At 39.8% G+C, this 26,174-nt stretch overlaps 1 protein-coding gene across 1 annotated transcript in view; it reads left to right on the top strand.

Moving 5' to 3' along the window:
* SYNE1 (spectrin repeat containing, nuclear envelope 1) overlaps positions 1-26,174 on the top strand; it is a 315,179-nt gene that overhangs the window by 244,286 nt on the left and 44,719 nt on the right. The window contains exons 114-124 of the mRNA XM_014950654.1: positions 2,974-3,129; positions 3,845-4,015; positions 5,468-5,601; positions 6,835-7,039; positions 9,050-9,232; positions 10,224-10,370; positions 11,194-11,348; positions 11,725-11,872; positions 15,500-15,594; positions 16,559-16,793; positions 17,567-17,761. Coding sequence (XP_014806140.1) covers positions 2,974-3,129; positions 3,845-4,015; positions 5,468-5,601; positions 6,835-7,039; positions 9,050-9,232; positions 10,224-10,370; positions 11,194-11,348; positions 11,725-11,872; positions 15,500-15,594; positions 16,559-16,793; positions 17,567-17,761 — 1,824 coding nt within the window. The remainder of the gene's footprint in view (positions 1-2,973; positions 3,130-3,844; positions 4,016-5,467; positions 5,602-6,834; positions 7,040-9,049; positions 9,233-10,223; positions 10,371-11,193; positions 11,349-11,724; positions 11,873-15,499; positions 15,595-16,558; positions 16,794-17,566; positions 17,762-26,174) is intronic.

Below are 26,174 nucleotides of genomic sequence, written 5' to 3'. Positions count from 1 at the left end.
CAGAATTCATGTTTACTTCAGTGAGGGAGAGATTTCGTTCCAAAAGTGAAAGGAGGAAGGAACAATAATGTCCCAAAGATCTTTAAAGGCAACCAAAGTAATTATTCTTTTTTGTATTGTGTATTAAAGCACGGACATTTCTAAACATGCCAGGTGTACTGAACTATAAAAGCTGTCAGAGGAATATGTTCCCATTCCTGTTTATCCGGTCTTATGAAACTTGATGACTTGATGTCATGAACACCATGCTTGACTATTTGGAAACTTGTTTTTTCTGCCTTATCACTGTCTTTCCTCTGCTGCCCTCTCCCCTCCCATGCATGCTTCTGGACCTCTCAGGCTAGAGTTCAAGCTTATAGGTGTATAAGCAAAGCAGATTTTTCTGAATTTATAAACAAGGCCTCTACATGGTAACTGGCATCAGATAATTTTTGCTCAAAAGTATTTTGTTCTACCAGACACCAAATAATAAATTTCATACCTGGTCAAATTTTTAAGCCTTCAGAAACAGAACAGCTGGAAATCTATTCAAATGAAATGCATAAGAGAAGTGAATCTATATTCACCAGTGTATTAAACCCATCTTTGTTTCTGTAAAGTCAAATAGTTGTTTAGGCCAGATATGTTTGAAGTCAATTTTTTTTCCAAAGTTCTTGACCAGTTTTCAAACCAGTTGCAGTGCTTAGTTTCAATTCAAGTAGCTTTAAGTTTGCAGGACAATAAGCCCATACGACTGAAGCAAGGGTAATTTAGCATAGCCTGACATAATCAGCAGGCTGTGTTTGGCTGGAGTTCAAAGCTGAATCTGATTTATCACCTTTCTGGTTCCTTTTGGTCAGGGAAGTTAGCAAATACACTTGAGGGAGTCAGTTATGAATGGCAAAGCTTTGATCATCAGAGAAACAAATTGTTTAAGAAATAGCTGTATCAGACACTCCCAGGTATCAGGTTCAAACAGCACAAAAGCTGCAGTTTATTTATTAACCGATGTTGGTTGCTGCCTAGTGTCATATTAATAGGTGAAGGCAAGCATTTTTTCCCATCACAGATCAGAAACAGTAGTGTGTCTTTAATTCAGTCATGAGTTTAAAATGATGAGTAAGAAGCCCCTTTTCACAGAGAACCAGAAATATTTGCTGTTCTTGGGGTTTGAAATGTTTGCCTGTTTTCCATTCTGAATTTTGCAACAATCTTGTACAAACTTAAATGCCTTTTTTAATGTTATAATCCACTTTTTGGAAAGTCAAATTTACTATGTACAGCTTAGAAGTGTTCGCTTTGGTGTCAGCTGGTAAAAGGAAGATGTATTACTCCAAGGCTGTAGTCTGAAACAAGGTCATGGCTAGAAGTTTGATGAAATGTGAAATAGTACAGGAGGAAAGTGTATTGTATGTGTGCATGGATAAATTCTGTTAATAGCAAGTATTTGCAAGAGTGGGCAGAATTTGGTTCCAAATACCCTCCCCACTATCTGAACTGTAAACTCTGTTAAGGCAATGGTTCACTTGTTGGGGTCTTTTGATTCTTAGGGAGAGTAATTCATTGAAGGACATGGGGTTTCAGTTTGCCCAGAGTTTTGCTGTGTTGTTTTCTTTCCCCAATGATCCACCAATCTCAGTAAGGAAAGGCTTGCAGAAAATTAAAATACAACCTGAGAACACAAGATGTACTGCTTCATGTAGAGGCATCCCAAGATTGCTCTCGCCTCACAGTCTTCTTTCCATATCACACTGACTACTTTATCTCCAGACAGGTGAACACAAATCTGTGCTGGCCTGAAGCCCACAAGCCAGACTTCCCTGCTCTGCTCAGACTCAAACGTTTGTGCTATCTGAAGCTACACAGCTTCCATATGAGTCAGAGCACTGCAGGACTTTCCTGGATTTCCCTGCACCATCCCATGAAAATATATAGGTATTTTCCTGACTAAGGATGAGCTTATGAGAGTGTGCTGTATGACTCATTCACTGTTGCTCACTGAGTCTTCCTGTTCTCCTTCCTTCATTTTGTAACTTCATTCTCATGCTGTTGATCACAAGGTTTGTGACTAGTGAATGTTATGTACCAGACCTTCTGCAACTTCACTTATTGATAAAGCCAAGAAACTTTGAATCAGCATTTCCGTGACCAATCTAGGGTCATCTTAAATCAGCAACAGAGTCAGCAGTTGCCTGAGGCAGCAAAACAAGCCACTAACAAGTTGTCAATGGCCTTAGTGCTTACGTACTCAGCCCTGTTTTCTTCACTTGTTTTCACTCCAACTGTTCATATTCTTCCACTTGGATTAGTGAGTGGGAACTGTGAGCAGAGCAAAATGCTATCGAGCTCATTAGTGCTTCCCAATGGCATGCAACCTTGAGGAGGCAATAAGGAAAATTCCTGCAGTCTGTTGCTTGTTGTCATTGGCTGGATTCCAATGAACTTGTCATCCAGGGGAAGGCTCACTGTCCTCGGGCAAGGGGCTTTTCTGGGACCTGGCAGGGACCCAATCCATGTGAGGAAGAAAGGCAAATTGACATCTTTCCCTAGGAAATAATTTTGTCCTTTTCCTTGAGTGGCAAAATTCATTTTTTTCCAGAGGCTTGAGGCAGCTTTGGACTAATTTAAAAACCCTCTCAGGGTTCTAGGACAAACTAAGAAACACAACAGTTTTCCCATGTATTCAAACTGCTGTCCTATTTTTAATGAGTTTTGGACTCTTACATGAGAACAGAAAATTACACAGAGCTTTAACGTAGAGGACATGCTTCTATTTAAATTAAAGACAAACAACTATGCTTTAAAGGGAACATAAAATATTAAGTAAAATTGCTCATGAGTTATGATTCTCTTGAGAATAAAAAGCCAAAGTATGCAAGCATGACTTTCCTATTTTTTAAACTAAGGAGCTTATGGGCATCTTTTCTATCTCAAGGCATCATCTATCCAATTAAATAAACAAAAATACTCAGGCATCTTCTTTTTCTTTTTCAGGAATTAGAAGAATTAATAAGAACAAAGGAAAAAGAAGTAGAAAATGTGGAACAGAGCGGTCTGTCTTTGATACAGAACAAGAAGGAAGAAGTCTCTTCTGCTGTTATGAAAACACTGCAAGAAATTAACCATTCCTGGGCCAATTTGGATCATATGGTAAAAGAATCATCAAGAAGCAAATTATAGCCCCAGGAACAGGGCATGGAGGAGAGGGAGAATTAGCAGTTTGCAACTCGTGGATTTCTTCTGTACTGAAGGGGAACAGATTGTGAATTGTGTCCCTCTTTCCATCCCCATACGCTCTTTACACTCCCCATAAAATGGATGTAGTATTTCCTATTTCAAGGGTGTTTTTAATTCTTGGATTTTGGAACATTTTAGGTGCTTCCTGATATTTAATGGAAAGGCACCAAATGATCTGTAAGGAACTACCTTCGCAAGGACACAGGTCTCGCAGAATAAAGAAGAGATTGGCGTTAATTGTTATCATCCAACACTTGATAACATCAGTCCGCTTTCTCAGGATGAACGCAGTCTCTGCTAACTTTCATAGCCTGACTTGCCTGCCTTAGGAACACGTGTTTGACAGTCTTAGACAATTTCTCTAGATCTGGCTTTGGACCAAAGTAGAATGGACTTGATACCTTCTCAGTCCCTGCCATCCTAGCTTTATAAAATCAAGCAGAACTTTATGCTGTGCCCAGTGTAAGCCTATCTGATTGCTGTGAAAAATCTTCATTCTCCAACAAGTCTGAACTTAGGGATGTAGATCAAGTAGTATTAGAGATCAAAAGGAAGGAAATAATTTAAACAAAACCCAAAGATCTTGAATGCTTTTCATTTACTTTTTTTTTTTCTTCCTTCCTCCTAGGTTAGCCAGCTGAAGATATTGTTGCAATCTGTTCTTGATCAGTGGAGCATTTACAAGGTGGCTTATGAAGAACTGAACAGTTACCTGACAGAAGCCAGATACTCTTTGTCCCGGTTTTATCTTCTTACTGGTTCTTTGGAAGCAGTGAAAGTCCAAGTTGATAGCCTTCAGGTGAAAACAAAATCATGCCTCTTGATATACTAAGGATGGATTTAAGGATTAATTTTTTTCTCATTGCACAGATGTATATAACTATACATTTTGGTTCATAAGAGATGGAAGTACAGACATACTGGCACATTAAAATCCTGTGAAATTATCAAATAGTCATCGCATTTTTCATTTTGCAGAAAAATGAAATGGTGATAGTTGGTATTGGTTTTAGATTTTTGATGCTGCTGTCCTTTAATTTTTAAGCCATATTGTTAAATCGTTAAAAGTTTTTAAATCATGCTGGTGAGCATTAAAACTAAAGTTTCTTACTGTGCTTTGTCAGGCTTCTGAGCTACTGACACATTGAGATCATACTTTAAACCTGCTCCCCCACCTCAACCCTGTGGTTGCAGTAAATTTGAAGATCAAAGAAAATAGTGTTCCAAAAGCTGAGATACTTCTGAGCTGTTCATGTTGTTTTCCACTGTAAGAAAAGCATAAAATGCAATGAGATTCCTGTTATAAAATTATTATTAATGGAAATAAATTAATATAAATTATTAAATTAAAATTTATTAAAGGTATTGTTCTATTACATAGAAGAGCCTTTTATTTCAAAGAAAGTTATTGTCTTTGCAATCAAAAATAAATATGCAAACCTTTCCAGATGCTTAAAGCAACAACTTGCGTGGATACTATTTGCCAGCAAATTTAAGTTTACATTATCATTTAAATATTTTGTGCAATTTGAAGTCCAGATAGATATAAAGCTAAATGCCCTAAGCATGAACAGCACTTTCCAAGCCATGATTTAAAGAGCATCCATTAATGCACTTTACATCCACTCTTCAATGTTTTCATTTTTTTATATGTCAGAGGAGGAAGCAAAACAATAGTTACAGAAAATTAGGTTTTTTGCTTATTAAGTTTTTGATTATACTGTTTAATCAGGTTGATTTGCTGGGCTGTTCAAACTGTATTAATATGCATAAAAATATTTAACGTTAACAAAAAAAAAAGTGCATTTTCCCTGCCAGCTCTATTTCAGACTGATAAATGAAAGAGCAAGAATCTTATTTTGTGCTGTTACTTTTTCATCTTGTTCTAAACAGGCAAATATAATTTAATTTAATTTTTTCCAAGTTTTAATGTTAAAAGCAGTTCCATGCATTATTCCTTCTCTGCAAGAGTACTTGTTTAGAATAATTTCTTTTACAAGATTTTTGTATTTTTAGAAGATATTAGGTTAAATTTACTTTTTGCTACACTTTGATAGGCAATATCTCAAATAAATCTAATAACAATCTTCATATTTAACAACCTTCTATTTAGATGAAACATGCATGTATTCAAGTTTTGCCATCTTAACCCGTATGATGTAAATGATATATAGTATTTTGAAATGTTTCTGCATCATGCAACTATAAATCTCATGTATCTTAATTTTTATTATTATTCTATCTGTTTTAGAGCCTACAAGAAGAATTGGAAAAGCAAGAAAACAGCTTACAGAAATTTGGTTCTGTGACCAATCAACTGTTGAAAGAGTGTCACCCACCAGTGACTGAAACACTTACCAACACTTTGAAAGAAGTGAATATGAGGTAGAAAATGTCTGTGTGTCAAGCTTTACTTTCAGTGGTAAATTGGCATTTATCCACTGACTCAGTTTTCCATAATTTTTATTTTTGTTATATTTTATTCTTCCATGCATGGCTACCAACCAAGTTTAATAAATACCATGCTGGAAAATAATACTGCATTTAACATGTGAGAATCCTGTCTGAAATGTTTATTTGGTATGTGTGCACCAGATTCCCCAGATTTTAGGTTGCTATTTCTAGTTGTAGGAAGGGCATGATATCAACAAGGTCTAAGCCTTCACCAGTAGCTTGGCAAACAGCTTCCCCAACTTTGGAACCAGGCCAGAACCAGTGTAAGGGTTTACTCAGAGAAGCTGCAGAAAGGCAGGATCCAAAAACAAAAACTAGTTTGGTGGAAAATTTGGGGATTTTATGAAAACACAATCATGCCAAATTCATTTTTATCTGTGGTCCGTCCTGTCCTAGAATCCAGAAGGGGAGGAAGGGATTATTCACTCCATTTCAGAAAAAGATACTGTAGGATTTAACAGTTTCAATGATAACTGATGGACTTTTCATATCACCATTTTTATCATATAATAATAATTGAAAAATACTGTGCTTTCCTTTAGTGAGGAAATAATGAAGCAATTTGATAAATACCAGAACATTTGAGAGAGCGCATATTTCTGGTTGCTATTAGAGCCAAGAATTCAAAGGGGGATTCTATATTTAAATGAATAATAAAATTATAAGGACTTTTATTGGGTCTGGGATTATTTCAGAAGGGAGTTACACAGTGCTTTATGACTTTAAATATTCTGTTGGGGTTTGGGAAGAAATTACAGCAAAAGAAATGATTTCTTTTTTACACCTGTTTTGAGCCTCTTAGACCTTGCAGGAATCTGGTACTGCTAACTGGTTGTTGGTCATGGATGCTCTGTGCAGTGAACCAAAGTGTGCTAAGTGGAAATAACAGGAGGTTCACTTCAGAAAGTGCACTCCAGCTCTGACCTCAAGTATTAATATACAGCATCCAAGATGTAGCAGAGTTCAGACCTGCTGTGACAAGTCAGAACAGCCCGTGAACATATTTCTTGGATTCCTCTCCCCCCTCCCTGTCTCATCAAATGTCTTGATCTTGATTATTACCAAATTTCTTAAAAGTCCATGGAAAACAGCAGATAGGAAGAGGGGAAGGGATAGTTTGTATGGACTCCCAGGCTTCAATCATTCATCCGATCTCCTCACCAGGTGGAACAACCTTCTACAGGAGATTGCAGAGCGGCTGCGTGCCAGTAAGGGCCTCCTACAGCTGTGGCAGAGGTACAAGGACTGTTACCAGCAGTGCTCTTCCACACTCCGTCAGCGGGAAGACCAGACCAATGAACTCCTGAAGACTGCCACCAGTAAAGACATTGCTGATGATGAAGTTACTACTTGGATCCGGGACTGTAATGTATGTTCAGTTAAGCTTTGCAGTTTTTTACAGTTCTGTGGGCTAAAAATCTCAAGAGGGTCTCCATTACTGAGCTTTATAATTGGTGTATTGGAAACTTGCATAGAAACACATTTCTTGTTACTGATACCTCTCAGGGACAGGAGAGACAGCTTTATGTCTGCTACCCAAATATCATGAGTTTCTCAGACTTTTCATGTGACCCCTCTGTCACTTGTAGCGGTGTTCCAGAAGTCTCTGTCTGAAGTCATCTCTCTGAACAAGGTGGATAAATTCTATCGCTTGATTAATTCTTAAATCCCTGCTTACCAAAGGATGTTTTCCTTAGGAAAATATCTCTACCAAATCTATTGAGTACCTTATTATAGAAAGAAACACAAGATCCTACGACTATATTCCCACCAATCAAGGCTTTTCAGTTTTTCTGAATGAAGAGAGACTGTGAATTCTCTGGGAATGTGTTTATCCTTCCTTATGGAAGGACACCATTCAGCGTGAAACCTTGAGATTCTTCTTTTTTCAAGACTGCATCTCAAGACAGCAAGATATTTTATCTCCTATCTGTGGTTATATTTTGATTCTTTAGAGTTTAAATTAATGTTTAGTGTCATTGATGAAAAAAATTAAAATGTTAATTTCTTAGTGTAAGCAAAACAATTGCAAGGAGAAAAATGAAAACATTAATGAGCTCTTTGAGCATTTGCTGCCATAATCATATAGACTGGCAATTCGAATAAAAGTTATGCCTTTTACAAAAGTTACTTTTTCATCTCTCCTGATAATTCATATCAGGAATTAAAAGAGAGGTCTAGTCAAACCTGAATTGACCCACAGTGAGGAATGCCACTGCTTAGGACCAGCATGTCAGTAGATTCAAAAGGTTTGTTTCTGCAAGTCTCGCATCATCAGTATCTCAGGCTCGCTCAAAAGTACCTGAGCAGTCCCTTCTTTCTGTTCCTCTGTGTACAGGTAAATATTTTTTTTTTCTGCCCATCATTGGGAAGACCTACAGAGGGACCTAGATAGATTGGATCACTGGGCCAAGATCAACGGCATGAGTTTCAACAAGGGCAAGTGCAAGGTCCTGCACTTGGGCCACAACAACCCCATGCAGCGCTACAGGCTGGGGGAAGTGTGGCTGGAGAGCTGCCTGGAGGAAAGAGACCTGGGGGTTCTAATCGACAAGCGGCTGAATATGAGCCAGCAGTGTGCCCAGGTGGCCAAGAAAGCCAATGGCATTCTGGCTTGTATCAAAAATAGTGTGACCAGCAGAAGTAGGGAGGTGATTATGCCCCTGTACTCAGCACTGTGAAGCCACACCTCGAGTATTGTGTCCAGTTTTGGGCACCTCAATACAAGAGAGATATCGAGGTGCTGGAGCGAGTGCAGAGGAGGGCAACGAAACTAGTGAAGGGCCTAGAAGACAAATCATATGAAGAGCGGCTGAAGGAGCTGGGGCTGTTCAGTATGAGGAAGAGGAGGCTGAGGGGAGACCTCATCACTCTCTACAACTACTTGAAAGGACACTGTAGAGAGGTTGGGGCTGGTCTCTTCTCACAGGTAATTAACAATAGAACGAGAGGGAACGGCTTCAAGCTCCAACAGGGTAGGTTTAGATTGAACATTAGGAAGGAATTCTTCACAGAGAGAGTGGTTGGGCATTGGAATAGGCTGCCCAGGGAGGTGGTTGAGTCACCATCCCTGGCTGTGTTTAAGGGACGTTTAGATGGGGTACTGAGGGATATGGTGTAGGGGAGGACTTTGTAGAGTAGGGTAGATGGTTGGACTCGATGATCCCAAGGGTCTCTTCCAACCTCAATGATTCAATGATTCTATGATTCTATGATTTCCTTTTCATACAGAGAGTATATGGACACTTGTGCATTGAAATTCAGTACTAAATATAGTGATGGAGTTTGGTCATTTTGTTCTTCCTTTAAACCAGGGGAGGATGACATCAGCAGAGTGACGGGTTAATTCTTCATATCTTTATTCAATGTGTTGCCACAGGATGTGCTCACGGATTTGAAGACAGCACAGGAGTCACTGGTGGTTCTTCAAGAACTGGGTGAGGAGCTGAAAAGCCAGGTGGAGGCTTCAGCAGCAGCAGCTATACAGTCTGAACATCTTTCTCTGAACCAGAATCTGTCAACCCTAGAACAAGCTCTCCGTAAGCAACAGGCTGTGCTTCAGGTATGCCGAGAATGCTTCCAGTCCTTGAACGTGATCATCCTGTGGTACCTGAAAACATATAAATTAGTTAAAAAACTGCCTGGGAAAAGAGGATAGTGTCACCCGTTGCTCAGCATTTCCTGGAAGCCAGAGTTGAGAGCAGAAAATATTCTCAAGTCCAGCATAGAGATCTTGTAAGAAGGTCCAAATTCTGGGAAGAGGTAAGAAACCTCATGGAGGAAAGTGTCCATCTGGAATCCCAAGGGCACCATGCTTTCTACAAACAGCAATAGTGCTAACAGCTGGATCCACAGCTGCTGCTCCCCTGAAGACAACCTCTCTTCTCAGCTAAATCTTTAGCAGTAAAAAAAAATGAGACATTCTGATTTTTACAGTTCCTGTTAACGTCAGTGACCAGACTGACACCTACCACTTGTGTCAAAGCCTGTTCAGCAGATGTTGCTAATTGCTTGTGTCACCAGGGAGTAACGAGCAAAAAGGGGGTGGGCAGAATGTGTTCCATAGGAAAGTATATGGGTGACAAAGCAACAAAAGTAGTGGCTTCTATTTGGGTGACAAGAGGAATTACCCAAGAAATCCAGCGTTGTCTAGAATGTGATTATAACATCACTGTTCTGTGAGGAGACAAAATGTAAGAGAAGTTTTCCATTTTAAATTGCACTAATAGCAATTAGTGTTTCTCTCTGCTGACAATAGATTAAGCAGAGGAGTTAGTTCATAGAAGGAAGTTGCAGAAGGTTACCTATTTCAAGGCAAGGAGATATTTACGTACTTTGTTGAAGTGGTGCCTTTTTGCTATGATCAATAATCCTCTGTTCTAACTTAAAAAAAAGCCCAATAATTCCATAGTCTGTGAGCAAAGTAGCAGTTACAATTGCTCCTAGTCTATTCAGCTGTTTACAAATCTGTAATGAGAATAGCCAGGAGTGTAATCTCAATATGGATGCTATGTGGCTGAAGTTCTTATGCTGTGGGTCCTTTTCTATTCAAGGCTGGAGTGCTGGACTATCAAACCTTTGCCAAGAACCTGCAAGTCCTTGAGGCCTGGATAACAGAAGCAGAAGAAATATTGAAAGGACAGGATCCCAGTCACTCATCTGATCTCTCAGCAATACAGAGTAGAATGGAGGAACTCAAGGTGACTAATAAATGCAGAAAGTGTTGAATTATTTTTTTTTTTCTGTTAGCCTGGTTATTTGTAGTACAGGGTATGCACAAACATCATACATGTATTCTATACATATTAAAATGGTATTTAGTGTAGGGATGAAGTCATCTATTCTTTTTGAGTATCTTGATATACTGAAGAAACATGCATACTGTGTATTGCATGGTCTCAATTTGAACTCTTTCACTCTTTCTTTTCATGGGGTTTTTTTTTACCCTCTTCTTCCTTCAAGGTTGATGGACTTTGCCATCTAGGTTGGTTTTGTCATTTTAAGCTTCCATTATTTTTCTATCGGGATTAAAATGTAATTGCACTTTGGGCATGCTGAAACCCAGGACATTTTCCTATCATAGTGAATTGGATATTTCTGTATGCAAAACAAAAGCGCAAAAAATAAAAAGCTGAATAAGTTCAATGGGAATTTGCCAGCCTAGCATTCAGGCTAAGAAAAAAAAAAGAAACAGGCTCCCTTTTTTGGCAAAATAATCATATGGCTTCAAACGCTAGCCTACTTTTGCAGCTCTGAGTGGTAAATCCCCAGTTCAGCAAAAGACTTCAGTGCAATTTGAGTTTACTTCTCTGCGCACGTTTAAGCATGACCATAAGTCTTGTCCTGATCTGACACCAGAGGCTGAAGACTAGAAATGCAATTTTTCCCTGGCATAGGGATTGCTTGCCACTTGGTGGCAACCAAGGCCTCTCCAAATTAAACTGAGTGCTAGTTCATAATTTTGCAGTGTATAACAGCGTATTTACTGAACTTTCTGGTTACCACTTTTACTGTTTTTTGCAGAGTCAGATGTTGAAGTTCAGCAGTATGAGCCCAGATTTGGACCGTCTTAATGAGCTGGGTTATAGGCTCCCTCTGAATGATAAAGAAATCAAGAGGATGCAGAACCTGAACAGACATTGGTCTCTGATCTCATCTCAGACTACGGAGAGGTTCAGGTGGGGATAGTTAAAGATTGTTGTATAGTTTTCTTAGATTACAGCAGCTAGAAAGTATACCCTTTGCAGAATGTAGAAAACATTTTAGATATCTCATTAACTAAAGTCCCTTTCCTTCGGTATAATTATAAATAAAAAGTGAAGCCAGTGAGCTGAGATGATAGTTTTGCCACAAATTAACAGAACTTGAAATGAGGAACACTGCTACTTTTCAAAGTGTTGACTAGATAAATTGAATGAGGCAGCTGAGTGGGAAAAGTGTTACCATCCGAATTGGAATTCTGCTGGGAAAGTTATTGCAAGACCCTTAACACTGTGTGTGAGAGGAGGAGACCTTACCTGAATCCATCTTTCTTTCTTTCTTTCTTTCTTTCAGTAAGCTGCAGTCTTTCTTGCTGCAGCAGCAGACCTTTTTGGAGAAATGTGAGACTTGGATGGATTTATTAGTTCAGACTGAGCAGAAGCTGGCGGCAGAGATTTCAGGAAACTACCAGAGCCTTTTAGAACAACAGAGAGTACATGAGGCAAGTCATCATGTGTATTTATACAGAACTACAACACGTACTATTTATACATAAATGGAATGCACATTCTTTTGTGGAGTAATATAATAGTATGCCTTGAATTGAATTACGTTTGCCTGCACCATCTGAGGATATCTTAAAAACACAAGTGTACAAATATGTCAATAATACCCAGTTTGGGGAGAACTTGATTATCTGTCTACATTTGTGTATAATGTGTCAGCATGCCTAGGAGTGCTTGTCCCCTACAGATTGGTTTGTATTACTACTTCAGATTTGTAAATCAGAGTTTTTATTGGTCTTCCCATAGAGCCTAACTACTCTCATGCTATTTGGCCCCTTGTCTTCAGTTCTAACTGGAGAAAATGTCTGTGTTTTCAGTTTATTCTGATTTTGTTTTTTGTTATTAAATTACCAACGTAAATAGCATCTGAAGACCATGTTAAAGGAAGACTTTTTTGTCAAATACTGAGTTATATAACTCATCATGGGACCTCCATTTGGTAACATTTTCTTGGAGAACAAACTGATTTGATCCTCACTGCGTGCTGGAATCATTTGTCTGTTTGTAACAAATCAAGAGCAGCCCAGCTTTTGCTGCAGGGAAAAACTGATTCAGAGTTTTTACTAGAGGATGCCTTTATGATTCTTCAGTGAAGTCACGTGATGCACATTTTTTTTTCTCCACCCATATTGTTACTGCCAAGAATTCTGGTAAAGATCAAGTAAGATAAGTCAAATTTCATACCAAAGCTCCCATGCGGCTACAGTAGTTTCAGTTCCCACAACTTTTTCAGCTGACCTACCCATAGACTCGGGCCAGATCATAGGGAGAGTCATGTCCTTCCCCTCTCACAGCATAGTGTTTGCATGAATGTCTGATAGCAGCAAGTAATTCACAACCATTTTTCCTTGCTTTAGCATACATTTGTTTTAGCATTTAACTGCCTTTGCTTTCATAGACATCATCCATTTCATTTCCTCTTGCTGCTGCCAGCATTAACTGGACAGTGTCTTTGTAAGTTGAGACATCTCAGGTCATTGAGATTTGAATGTCCAGAAATCATTGCTGTCTAAGTGGATAACTTCCTACTGTTGTGTCCAGTCATAGCTATAATTTTTTGAAAGAAGTTTATGGCAATCTTCTTGCTTACAATTGCTTTGAGATCTCCTGAAATCTTAATCTGAGCAGTCAGTTCAGATATGTGTTACTAAGGGACTCTGAAGCTTTTTTTATTACAGCTATAAAGTTATGTTTCAGAATTTAGTGAACTAATATCTGATTTTCTAAATACTGCAATTCATCCTAAGAAAATATTGCAAACAGCATTTGGCTTTTTGGCTTTTTATATATTCTAAATGTCAATGTTCTTTGCAGTGCCTCCTGATACTCATGAAGAATTTTCTTTCCACTCCTTGTAGCTGAAAGGGTCAAATCTAAACTTCTTGAGATTAATTTCCAGATTCTTTTGCTTTTTATTTTTGAAGATAATGACGAAATACTTTGTTTCCACATATATTCCCAGAATGGATACTGAAATTCCTCCAGCTCAGTTACCAGCTTTCCAGTGCTGACTCACAACTTTGCTGGGGTTTATTCAAAGAGGACCCCAGCTACCTCAGTGGCCTTATTTAGAAATAACTTCCTACCAAAATTTACAAACCAGCAACATGGAGGTGATACCTTTTTCAAATATCGTACACTAACACTGGCATCTGCATCTGACAAGTCTGTCAGGACAATCTTTTAGTCATTCTGGCACAATTCTCCAGATATCCTAAGCCTGGTATTTTGCTTGGGACTCCCGTGCAGTGGGAATGCACTGAGACAAGCGTTTGAGAAAGTGCTGGCAGAGGAAGGGGAAGTTCTTTGCCAACACAATTACTGAAATTTTTGCAGTGTGCTGGTATTGTGCCTTCCAGAATTTGCCCTCCTTCCCTCCTCTTTTGGATTTCGATTTCTGTGATTTCTGTGATTTACATATGGGAAGAAATAGGAGTGGCAAGTGGTCCCACACTACAGAGTTGTTCTCTTCTGTACAGAGGCAGTGTACGTGAGGAGTGCCAATGGATATTGACAGAAATGTCTGCTTTTGGGTAGGGCTTGAATACCTCCACTCTAAGCTCTGTTCCTCATGCTTGGCAAGCTTTTGTTTCACCTGTCCCCTTACAAAATATTAAAATTGTCACTTCTAGGGGGGCTTCCTTTGTTGGTTTTTTTTTAGCCAGTTGTATTTTGTTTAGTCTCAATCTGCCAACAGATGGTAGATGCTGTTGCCTCCTGTGCTTCATACATGCCACTTAACTTGACAGAAATAGATGAGACAGGAAGTAAAATTCCTGCCTCCTTGCTCAGCTTTCTGAAATTCTCTCTTGTGGTTTCATTCATGAGATAATAGAGCAATTAGTTTCCCTATGGTTCAGACTCAGTCATTCATAAGAGCCAAGGTATTCAAAGAACACTATCAAATAGTTCTGCAAGGAAATTAGGTAACACTGTTTCTTTCTATGGGAAAATTTATGACCTGTGTAAAATGTTCAAAATTAATTTAGTGATCCAGAGAGTCAAAATGTTATTTTGAAAAATTAGTCCATCGTCTTGAAGTCCTAAGCTACATACAGGGTGCTTGAGAGATTTAATTATGCAGGTCCCAGCAGGTATTTTGCTGGCAGTTGCAGATGCAGGGACTGGTACATCACAATTTGAGCTGGTGAAAAGCCATATAACAGAGGTGTAATCTTGATTCAGGGAATAGTGGCTCTCAGTTGAGGCAAGGGTGAACTATTAAGTGTAAACACCACCACTAACAAAATTTAAAAAAAATCTTAAGCTTCATACCAGCATATGTTCTCTCTTAATCTGGTGCACCTGCATCAACATAAGAATATTTCTGAACAACCTTATCTAGAGACATGGTCCATTAGTAAAAGAAAAGACGTTTTTAAAAATAAATGCAAGTGGTATATATTTAAGTAATTTTTGCTTAAGTAGTACTGAGGTAATTTTTTGTCTAAAATAGTATTTAAGGAATAAGGGTTTTTAAAGTATTGTGAAAGTTGATTGTGACTGATGGGGAAAACTGGAAAATAAATTGGAAAAATTGGAAGAAGTAGAAAATTCACTTCTAGCATGGCTGACCATTTCTTTTAAAGTTCTGTTGGCAGTGTAAAATTGTATTAAAAATTTTATAACACTATCACTAACAATCTGTGCATAAATTCAGTTTAACAAGGCAAAAGACTATAATATTCTTCAATACTCCAGAAAATGAAAAGTGCCTCTTCGGTCCATGCAATAAATACCCTATCTGAATTTTCTTTTAAGTTACAGTGCCCATCACACTATTGTACTCAGAGACAGAAAACCTAGCTCCTGTTGATATTGTTTAGCTTTTGCTTTTTTTTTTTTTTTTCAAATCTCAAGCAACTAATAATAATTACTAGGAGCAGCAAAGAACTCCAGCAGTGAGATTTTTTTTAAAGTGTTTCTATTTAAGCTAATGACAAAAGTCCTATTGAATTAATTTGAAATGAAATTAAACACATGAAAATTCATTTTTACCAGTGCATACAGATAGAATTAAAATGTAAGATCTTGTTTTAACATCCTTGTTTCCTGTGCAACAGCTCTTCCAGGCAGAGATGTTCAGCCGCCAGCAAATTTTGCATTCGATTATCTCTGATGGGCAGCACCTCATAGAACAAGGACAGGTGGATGACAGGTAGACATTCCTGTGTTATTGCTGTTTATGTCACATAATACTTAGGCTAGTGAGGGACTTCCAAACAGAGAAGGTGACAAACGTCGCTGTTAGATCATGCTCTTCTGAGGTAGCAGTTACTATTGCCATGATTAAGCTATTAAATAGCCAGATCTTACCTAAGACAGCGTTCTGGAGTTTGTGAATGTGTGCATGCATGTGGGAATATGACAGTTTAAGGCTGCTTCTCTGACAAAGGTTTGTCTTGGATTATCAAGCATGTTACATGTTTGTCTATTTTGATGTACTTTCAAAATGTCACTTTCACCAAAGGAGCCTGCAGTGACCGGTTTAGTGAGTTACATTTGATTTGTGCCAGCTGGGGACTTGCCTCTACCAAGAGGATTCCCTACTGCCATTTAAGAACACCTGCAGCATAAATGTGGTGGAACAGGAATTCATCGCTGTCTGAGATTTTATTTTAAACACTTGTGATCAAATGAATGAAAATCATTGAAACACCAGTGGTTTTACACTTGTGCATATGCATTGAATTTGCTAAGGGTATCACGGTGCTAATATGAGATTAAATGTTTACTGGGATGTGAGAATCTTGTTAACACTGTGTATATCTTATGCCTGCTTTGACCTCAGTAGTAAATCTGTGGGAGAATCATGAAATTTCCATTATTTGCTATGAATTTGGCTAATCCAAACTGGCAGAGCCTGTGAGTTTTCTTTACATAGTTCTGGGGAGGAGGTAGAAGAGTTTTGTGTGATCAGAGCCCTTTGATTCTCCCAGTACGTGAAGTATGATGTTCTCATCCTCAGCAAGCTATCGTGAGACTTCAGTGCTATTCTCCTAGTGTTTCATAATTGACAGCCAGAAAACATCTTCCCTTTCCCTTCAGTTTATTTCATTCAACAAATAGATCTAAGTACGGAGATTGTCCTGTGGCTTTATTTCTTTATCAATTTATAATAGGGATGAATTTAATCTGAAGCTGACTCTTCTAAGCAATCAATGGCAAGGAGTAATTCGCCGGGCACAGCAGAGAAGGGGGATCATTGACAGCCAGATTCACCAGTGGCAACGCTACAGGGAGATGGCAGAGAAGCTGCGCAAGTGGCTGGTGGAAATATCCTGTCAGCCAGTGAGTGGGCTGGGCGATGTTCCCATACCATTACAGCAAGCCAGAGCGCTACTGGATGAAGTGCAGGTATGTCCAGTGCATTTGGAGAAAGAGGAAAAAATCCCCACCTTTTTTACAGCCTTTACCATTTAAAACATTCTTAAAAATGTATTCGATTCAAACTATCCACTTTGCAGAAAGCAGTACTGGATGTTAGTTCTTTGGACCTGGCATAGCCTCAAAAGCAGCAGTGTGATGGAGAGTTGGGGTTCATAAATAACACGCAACAAAGAACTTGTCTCTCCCTAGATCCTTGTTTGCTTCTGGTTTTGCTTTGTACATAACGTCGTACTGAAACTGTCTTGAAAAAAACCCATGATGTCCTGTTTGTGGAATATATTCTAGCTAACAAAGGATTCCTTGAGTGTCCATCTTCATGTGAGGTTAACAGTATCTATTTAGCAACTTGGTGTCTTCAAGCTTTTTGGCTGGAAGATACATATAATGATAAAGCTCATAAGCATAATAGACTATAGAGGAACTATTGCTCTTTAAGAGCAGTTGAGAAACTGATCTTAGCGGGGAGAGAGAAATCTTTCCTGTCTTTAGAAAATTTCTCCGAGGAGATAAAGTACTGCTGCAGTAAATGATTGTGAAAAAGTTAGGGTAAAGCATTTGGGAAATAGCTTACACTTAAATCAAGGAAAGTTAGGGTAAAGCATTTGGGAAATAGCTTACACTTAAACCAAGGTATGCAGTCATATGCAGTCAATTAAAGTATGGATGTAAGAATGAATTACACTGAATTGCTAACTGTAATTAAAAAGACAAACCTGTCAGAAAACTGTTAATATTTTCAGCTTAAAGAGAAAATTCTCCTAAGGCAGCAAGGGAGTTACATCCTGACTGTGGAAGCTGGGAAGCAACTGCTGCTCTCTGCTGACAGCGGAGCTGAGGCAGACCTGCAGGCAGAGCTCACGGAAATTCAAGAGCGCTGGATGGCAGCTAGCACCCAACTGGAGCAACAAAAGAAACAACTTGCTTTACTGCTGAAAGTAAGTATGTGATTCCTTCTGTATTTATTCAGCAAGTTCATGGTTTCTCGCTGTGAACCTTGTTGGAAAAAGAAAAAAAACAAAAAAGGGGTTCTCAAGGGATAAGCACAAATACAGGTGTGGTGTATACACCACGTGAGCTCACAGTGTCATTTCACCACCCCTGAAACTAGGAGGGGTAATACTTCACAGTAGGCTTCTATGTGAGTTGATAAAATTTTAATTGATATTTTCAGAACACTGCCAATAAAGGATATTCCTACCAGTCCTATTTTCAACACAAAGCAAAAATGTATTGTATTTTGCACAATGCTGGTTAATTTTTATACATACAGTATTGAAAATTTGACCTACCTATTCCCTCCACATGCCATGTTAAGAACTATCTAGCAATGTAGTAATCTGTGTTTCCTCCCAGTGTTTTGAGTATGTTCTAGTTTAGATAAACTTGTTGGAGAAGCGAGCCTTGAACTTTATTTTGATGTAAGCAATGTCCAGAATGACTGCTAACCTCACTTAAAGTCTGAAGATGATAGGCTGGAATTTAAATTTTCGTCTGTTTGTTTTTCCCTTTTATTCATTCTAGGAAGGAAAATTGGAGTTGTGTATATTAATAGAACAGGACAAGTGCTTTTAGAATAGTTTCAGAGGTCTAGTAGAATTACAGAATTACAGACACTTTTGTTTGTAAATGGCAAGAGGTAAGGCAGTGCAATAAAATGAAATATTATTTTGGAAAAATTCAGACAAGTAAATTTTTCTTCCTATTTCAGGCCTTGTTCCTTGTACCTCAGCTTCTAGTGGGGGAATTATGTCAGGAAATTTCAGTCATGAAAGCTATTATCTAGGAAGACTAAAAGTTCTATGGTATTTTGTCTCAATGAAAATATGGAAGCTAATGCTTGAAAGTGAGGAAGTAGGTGTAAATTACCATGCAAATTGCAAAAAATGTCTCATAGATATCAAGCCTTCATTACATTATGTTGTCTTGGTCTTAAATACATGACTTTTTAGTGGCCTTCTGACCAAATGGGAAGTACAAGTGTATATTCTACAAGAGTATGTGTTGCATTAAGAGCATCACAGACTATTGTAACGTAAGGTTGTATTACTTACTAAGAAGAGAAGACAGAAGACACTAGAGAGGTTATTTTGCAAGACCTGTTGTTTGTAATTCTCCATCCTAAACACAAGCGTGAAATGCTGGCATAGATTGGAAAAAACAATGGGAGAGAAAGGCAGCAGTTGAAGGAGAATAGAAGACTAAGAGAAACAAGTTCCTTATTTTCTGGTACCACACAACTGGCATTCTTTATGCGTTGACTGGCTTATTGGAGATCTTTCTGTTTGTGAGTACCTTTTTAATAGGATTTAACAAGCAGGTGAGGCAAGTAAAACCATACTGTCACATGCTGATTGGTATGGTTTGATTGCATTGGACACATTTAAAATTTTGGAAAACATAGAACCGCTAAAGCTGGGGATAGCTGCTAGAATCCTAATTTAGATGAGATACTGCAGGTATTTCAATCTGACTTGAATTTGCAGTACCCCCAACAACTTTTTTTTTTTTTTTTTTTTTTGGAGTTTTATGCACCTGAAGGGAGTTTTCAGACACCTTTCTGATGAATGAATTTGTATACATAAAATTTTTCAAAATCCCTGAGAAAAAGCAGGAGAATATTTATACTACTCATCTGGTAATTTAACGCTGCTGTTACCACATTCTTTCCTTAATAGCTCTTCATGACAGGACAATTCCTTCAGGGTGGCTATTGGGTCTCTTGGGGAATTAGGACAATGGGGCCCTGGCTCTTATGTGACTCATTTGCTTTGAACATGTTAAATAATAAAAGACAAACATAAGAAGCATGTATTGGAAGCAAAATTTTAAGATGATTGGGAGCCTCGAAGATGCTGATACATGCATTTCCCTCTCCAATCAACCAGTTCTGCCCATCAGCTCAGGAAGGCGCCAGAGTCCCACCTCCTTTGCTGGGGTCTCTCACACACCTCACACACCCCTCCGTGCAGAGGTTGCTTGTCTCTAGTTATTTGTCCTGCTCTTGTTAACACCGCAGGGTCCACTCACTATCTGGCCTTAAAAGGCTACAGCTGTAGCTTGAGAAAATCATTTCTAGTCAGCTCTTTTAATAATTAATTCCAACATTCACCCTTAAAACGTGCAATGAAGAGAAACCATACACAGGGGGCAACATTCATCTGCCAAAAAAGGAATATTGCAGACTACATTTTTTTTTTCTTTCTTTTCCTTTCTTGATATTGAGAATGATAATAAAATTCCCCACATCTGTATTCTCACACCTCAGGAAAATAATGTTTTCCTAAATGTATCTGACTTGTAGACTATGGATATTGAAATGTGTGCTTCTGCAGTGGGGGGATGAGGGGCGAAGCCTTGGCAAGAGAATCCAAACCACTTTTCTGATTTGTTCTTTATTAGTTATATTTTGATTTTTTCAGCAATCTAAGTTTTATCTTTCTTCTGTTCACAATGTATCTCCCAGCAGCCATGCATCTGGTTTGGAAACAAAAATATATTTCAAGGGTAGCTCCTTCCTGTCAGGATGTAACAAATACCTGTTATGCTACACAGTATGGTCCCTTATGTATCACATATACAATAGCTATACGTGCAGTAAGTCTGCTAAGTGCACTATCATACAGCACACTGCTGTTCAGACACGTTGCATTAGTAAGGACTGACCTAATTTCAAAGCTACCACACAACATCAAATGGTTATATCAAACATTACCTCCTAACAGTATTAGAGTAGCTATGTTTTACCTGGCTGCTTATTAATTTCAAAGCCAGACTATCAAGTACTAAGATGAACCGAGTTAATTAGTGCCATTAATCCAACATTTTATAAAGCACATTTCAGGTGCAGAAGGCTAAAGGGACCTGACTATACTGTTTAAGTTTTCATTGTATAATCCAATTAAGAAGTTCCAAGAACAAAGGAGATTTTTCACTTTCATGTAATGTTGAGGGTTTTTTTGGTCAAAAAAGCTGATTCAAGATATTTTGTTTTCCAATTACACATGCCTCTAGAACAGCTTCAGTGGAACACACAGTAGTAGGGGTACTTTGCGTGCTGAGGTTAAAAGCTGTCCACTGTCTATAATCACAAATACTTTTTTCACATAATTAATAATTACCTCCTAGAAAAGCACATTTAAAGCACCTTTAAAAGCACCTGCAAAACTGTGCCACTTGGTTTAAACAAAATAAATAAATAAATCACCATCAGAAAGTTTCACTGATGCTGCCTGCACTGCCAGCCTTTAACAGACTCTTGCTCCTATGCAGAGCTTTCAACAAACCGAGATAATTTTTTGTCTACTCTCATGCTGTTTGACTTACAAGTTGTTCTGAGTAGTGGTGGACCTTCGGGTAGTGGACCTTTTGGGAACCTAAGGGTTTCCCAAAGAAGAGATAGCAGAGGGCTGTTCACAAAGGAACACACCTTAGAAGCAAGACTCCTTCTTCATCCCTAGAAGTTCACGCCTTAATTTCTCTAAGACGAAGCAAAGAGAAGCACGGAGGATATCCACCATCCTACTCCCTTTTTACCCCTCTGACAGCCCCTCCTCGGCAGAAAAACGTCCCCCCGGGGAGTACGGACACCCAATTTTGGCGTCTTCGGGGCACCGCTGGATTAGCGTCAGGGCGGCTAATTAACGGCGAAGTTGGGACCATTTCTGAATGAACTTTCCAGCGAGAGCGCCCGCAAGCCCCGCGGGGGGGATGCGTGAGGGGTTCCCGCCGGCGGCCGTCCGTCCCTACCTTGAGAAGCCTGACGGAGGGGAGGAAGGCGGCATGGCACAGCTTCCGGATGGTCCAGTTGAGCGGCCGGGGAGCGTCGGTCTGATTCATGACCCCTCCGCGGGGAGAGCCGCCGACGACGACGACCTGTCAGCACCGACCGCCGGGACCGCCCGCCGGGGCGCGGGCATCCCACGCGCGATCCGCCCGCCGTGCCGCAGGGCAGAGGGGTGGGCTGGGCTGGGCTGGGACCGCCGATCCGCCTGGAGAAAGCAGCCTCCTCCCGCCTGGGGACGGCAGCGCTCATGCATACCAAATGCGGCGGGATGGAGGCGATCGGGGCAGGCTGCGCCGCCTGGGCGGGAAGGGGCAGCCCGCATAAAAAGGCAGGCTGCGGCGGGAGACGGTGGTGGTGATGCTGATGCTGATGCTGCTCCCCCTCTCTCCCTCCTGCCCTCCTCACGGAGCCGCCGCGTTAGCCGCTCCCCGGCCAGGGGAGCCATCCGCCCAGCGCTCCTCCGCTTCCCCCGGCCACCAGCCGGGCAGAAAAGGAGGTAATTTAAATAAAGCCAGCGGAGGGGCACCTGCACTTTCTTTCCCAAAGCATTGCGAAGAGAGGGGAGCCGGCATGAGGGGAGGGGCCAACGCTCAGGCAGCAGAGATTGAGAGGGGGGGAGAAAAATTAATTCACTCTCGATTTACTGACATAATGGACCTGGAAAGCATAGTTTCATTGATCGGGCATAGCGGCAAGCGGCGGCGGTTAGAAGCTCTACTATAAGAGTATGGGCGTTAACATGTCCATTCTGGCAAAAAACCAAAAGCCCGCCAAGCTCAGAATTCAGCTAATTTTAATATTAAACCTGTGTGCAGAATATTTCGTCTGAAGACTTGCAAACACATGAAGTAGTAGTGCTGGGGCAATCCAAGTGCAGCAAAGCATGTTTCCATTATGGGGCAACTCAAGTACCGCAAAGCACGTTTCCATTATGGGGCACTATCTGCCTTTCCCAGCTAATGAATGGTATTCTTAAAGCCAACTCTCCCGCTAAAGGAGACATACCTCCCTTTCCCCACTATGTTTTTGGCAGGGGTGAAGACTACAAGAGGGAAGAGTTAGAAAGTGCAAAAGCAAACATCTTGTAAAGCTATAGGAATTTTTTATTTCGCCAGTAATTATCAGGTTTTACTCAGATTATGGAGGAAAACAGATGCTTCTCCGTAAAGTTTAAATCCCTCATAACTCAGGTTAGAAAATACACATTAAGTTTATTTGGGTAAATTTCACTGATCTTCTGTTTTCCTGTTTCCTTTTAATTCCCATAGTGGACATATTTTTCTCCTCTATTTATAATTTACTCTTATTATTGTGTCTACATTCATCAGCAAAAGCTGAATAACTCTCCAAATGAGGGGAGACAGATGAGGAGTATTGTTTCCACAAGGCTGTGTTAATCTGCCTGGTTTACATATTACTGTCTTTAATGGCTTGCGGGAGGGTCACAAATCTAAAACCCTCTAACACGGAACGATACTTCTAGTTTGCTTTTTAAAGTTTGTTTAAGGACAGACAACTCTGGGGAGAACAGGGAAACTCAGTACCTCAGTCAATACCACCAGATCCTCCAAGGTAAATGGAGGATCCTAAAAACACTGAAGTTATCGGAGTAGAGCAGGGTAAGGATTGGTGTTTACACCCAAGTCTTCTTCCCCAAAGGAAGTCTTGCCCTTGTACGGAGATCGATATTCTCCAAAGCCTATGTATTGGGGTCCCTGGAGAAGGAGCCCATGTCCATTGCGGTGGTAGCCTTGTACTGCTTCTTTTGAGCGTATGCATACCAGCCAGCTCCTCCTCACTGTACCCTCTCCACAATTGTATCAGTGTTCTTATTCGGGCAGAAAAGTACTCTGCCCAGAATACAATGTCCCAGAACATAATGCAAGGCTGACTATGCATCAGAAGAGCTCTCTCACCTGTTCCACCCCTGGCAAAGTTCTAAAACTTCAAAGGTGCAGAGAAAAGAATGTGCGTTGCCTGTGGAATGGAACAGGTAGAACACCAGGAGCCATTCCCTCCTGACAAAATTTGTGCAGATGAATTTCTGGTTACGACTGGGCAGCCAGTTTATATTATACATATTTAAACGTCTTCTTGCTTGAGTTCTGAATGTATTTGTTCTATAAAAGGAGGAGGAAAAAACCTTGCTGTTGATAGTGAAATGGAACCTGAGTAAATAAATATGGTTTTCTGAAACTACATTTCTAAGGCTCCATTAAAGAGGCAAAATTAAGTAGGCAGAAAGAAATAATCCTGACTTTAAATAGCATGCACCTTAAAACATTTGCTGCATGATAACTTCACTCTGTTATAAAAGTAATAAGATACAATGATTAAGCTTTTGGGATTCATAGCAAAAAGAAAGTAAAATCTTCAAACAAATCAGACACGAGGATTCCCAGCACTCCCAAGACCATGTCTTTCCCTTATCTCCCACCCCCAAGCCATACTGATGACTTTTCTTTATCCTTGAATATCAGGAAAGAGTTTCTTGGGAAGGTACAAGACTCATCATTACCTTGACCCTTTCACTTCCGTTTTGCATTATATATCTGCCATAAACCACCAGGTTCAGCCTATGTGCTAAGGGCAAAGAAGACAGAGGAACCACAGCATGCTGTCCTTTATTTCAATGAGTAGAGTAACAAATCTCTAAGGAGGATAGAGAGCTGAAGACAATAAAGAAACATAACAGATAGCTTTAATAAACTAAAAATAGTGAGCCCGATGCATCTTATATCTTCCACAGAGCTTCCTGTCTTTGAGATGAGCTTGATCATTGCCTTCTTCTGCAAACAGTACTTCAGGGACAAGAGCTGTTATGTGCTGCAGTGTTTAACACACACCAACCTTTCTTCACAGGCCTGTTTTCCATGGCCTTGTGCCTTGCCTTGTCATTTATATCTGCAGAAAGTGAGTGAAAGAGTACTATCTTCTGTCGGTGGCAGCAAGGAAGCTCTGATAGACAGGACGTTACCATGACTTGGAAGCGTCACTTCCACCACAAAGCCCTTGGGCTCCTTTGGATAGATCAATTTATCCCTGCTTGGCCTTCATTTGAATTAATTTTAACTTTAATGTATGTCTCTTACCTATAAGCAATACTGCAGTGATTCTGAGGCTCTTGAGTGTAAATCTGAGAAAAGTCAAGTAAGGAGATTTCTTTGTCTTGGCAGCAGCCTCCCCCAATTTTTGGTAACTGTAAACGGCAAAGGGGTAGGAAGAGAAGAAGCCAATTCCACAATGCTTTTTTTCAGAGATGCTGACAATAGATAAAAAATATAGTGAAAGATCAGGGAAAACTTGTTTTTTGTTTGTTTTGTGGGGGGTTCTATCACTTCAGTGAAAAACTCAGAGTTTGATCTCTTTTTCTATCCTGCTGGAAATAGAAAGTCCTCAGCTCAGCTCTTCTACAGTCTGAGGCCCATTAGGAGATGTAAAGATGCAGGAATCCCACTAGGGTTTAAGTCCTTACTTTGCTAGAGCTAAAAGACAGGGCTGCCACTTTCATATTAAAACATTTCATCCCTGAAGCATGCTTACTGCACCATCAGTATTCACATCTAGTTCTTTATCTCTTGCCAAGGAGCACCTTTGGTACCACAGGAAAGCACAGCAAATAGAAGACAAATTCCATTGCTTCCTGCAGTACAGGCAGATTTCTGTTTTTCTTAAAGCTATTGTTCATGGAAAGCTTTTTTAAGAGCACCTCTCTGTAGATTCCTGTGATAATAATCCTACACTTAGAAAGCTTTCATACAGTAAACTTTAACAACTCTGGGAACACTACAGAATGAAAAATTGCTGAGAAGCCCATTAACATCCAGACTCCTCTCAGCACAGCAGTAACGTCCAACAATTTCAAATTGAGAGCAAATATTTAACAAAAAACTATTATGGACTGCAAACCCAGCTACTGCTCTCATAGCCTTCCCCATTAACAATTCTTTTATGAAATAACAGATGCTGTGTAAATGAAAAGTAGAAAGGGCGGGACAAGGAAACCAGAAAGATGTATTGGTCAGCATGGCAGAAAGCAAACTCTTCTGTGTAGCCACTGCCTAACTGGGAACAAACATTAGGTGGAGAGTTTTCCCATGATATCACACCTATTTTTCCCATGTATATCAACAGATGTGAGAAGAAAGATACATCTTCTTCACAGAACAGCTATAGAGCTACTTTTCCAAGGCTTCCCTGCTCTTGGAGCGCCTTTCTTGCTTTGCCAAGGGCTTGCACTGTCCAGAGAGGTAGCAAATACCAGACAAAATAGAGCTACTCTTGTGCCCCTTAAGTTGCAGTGCTTGCTCTTTATGGGAGTACTACAGAGACACTGCCGAAGCAGAGGTGGTAGCTTTTCATAACACACTTTAGCCATCTTCTAGGATTGCGGAGGAAATGGCAGAATGGCAATAGGAAAAGAAGTAATTCAGATACTCTTATTTAAAAGTCAGAGCTAACAAGGCATTTCACAGGTATAGTCAAGAAGTATCAGTCATCTGATACTTCCCAGTCACTTCACAGGTCTGTAAACTAAACAATATTGAAGAGTACAACAATGAACA

This window comes from Calidris pugnax, unplaced genomic scaffold (assembly GCF_001431845.1).
Source record: "Calidris pugnax isolate Ruff unplaced genomic scaffold, ASM143184v1 scaffold24, whole genome shotgun sequence".
In the NCBI taxonomy this organism is placed as follows: domain Eukaryota; kingdom Metazoa; phylum Chordata; class Aves; order Charadriiformes; family Scolopacidae; genus Calidris; species Calidris pugnax.
Note: the sequence above shows the minus strand (reverse complement) of the source record. Positions and strands in the feature narration are given on the sequence as shown.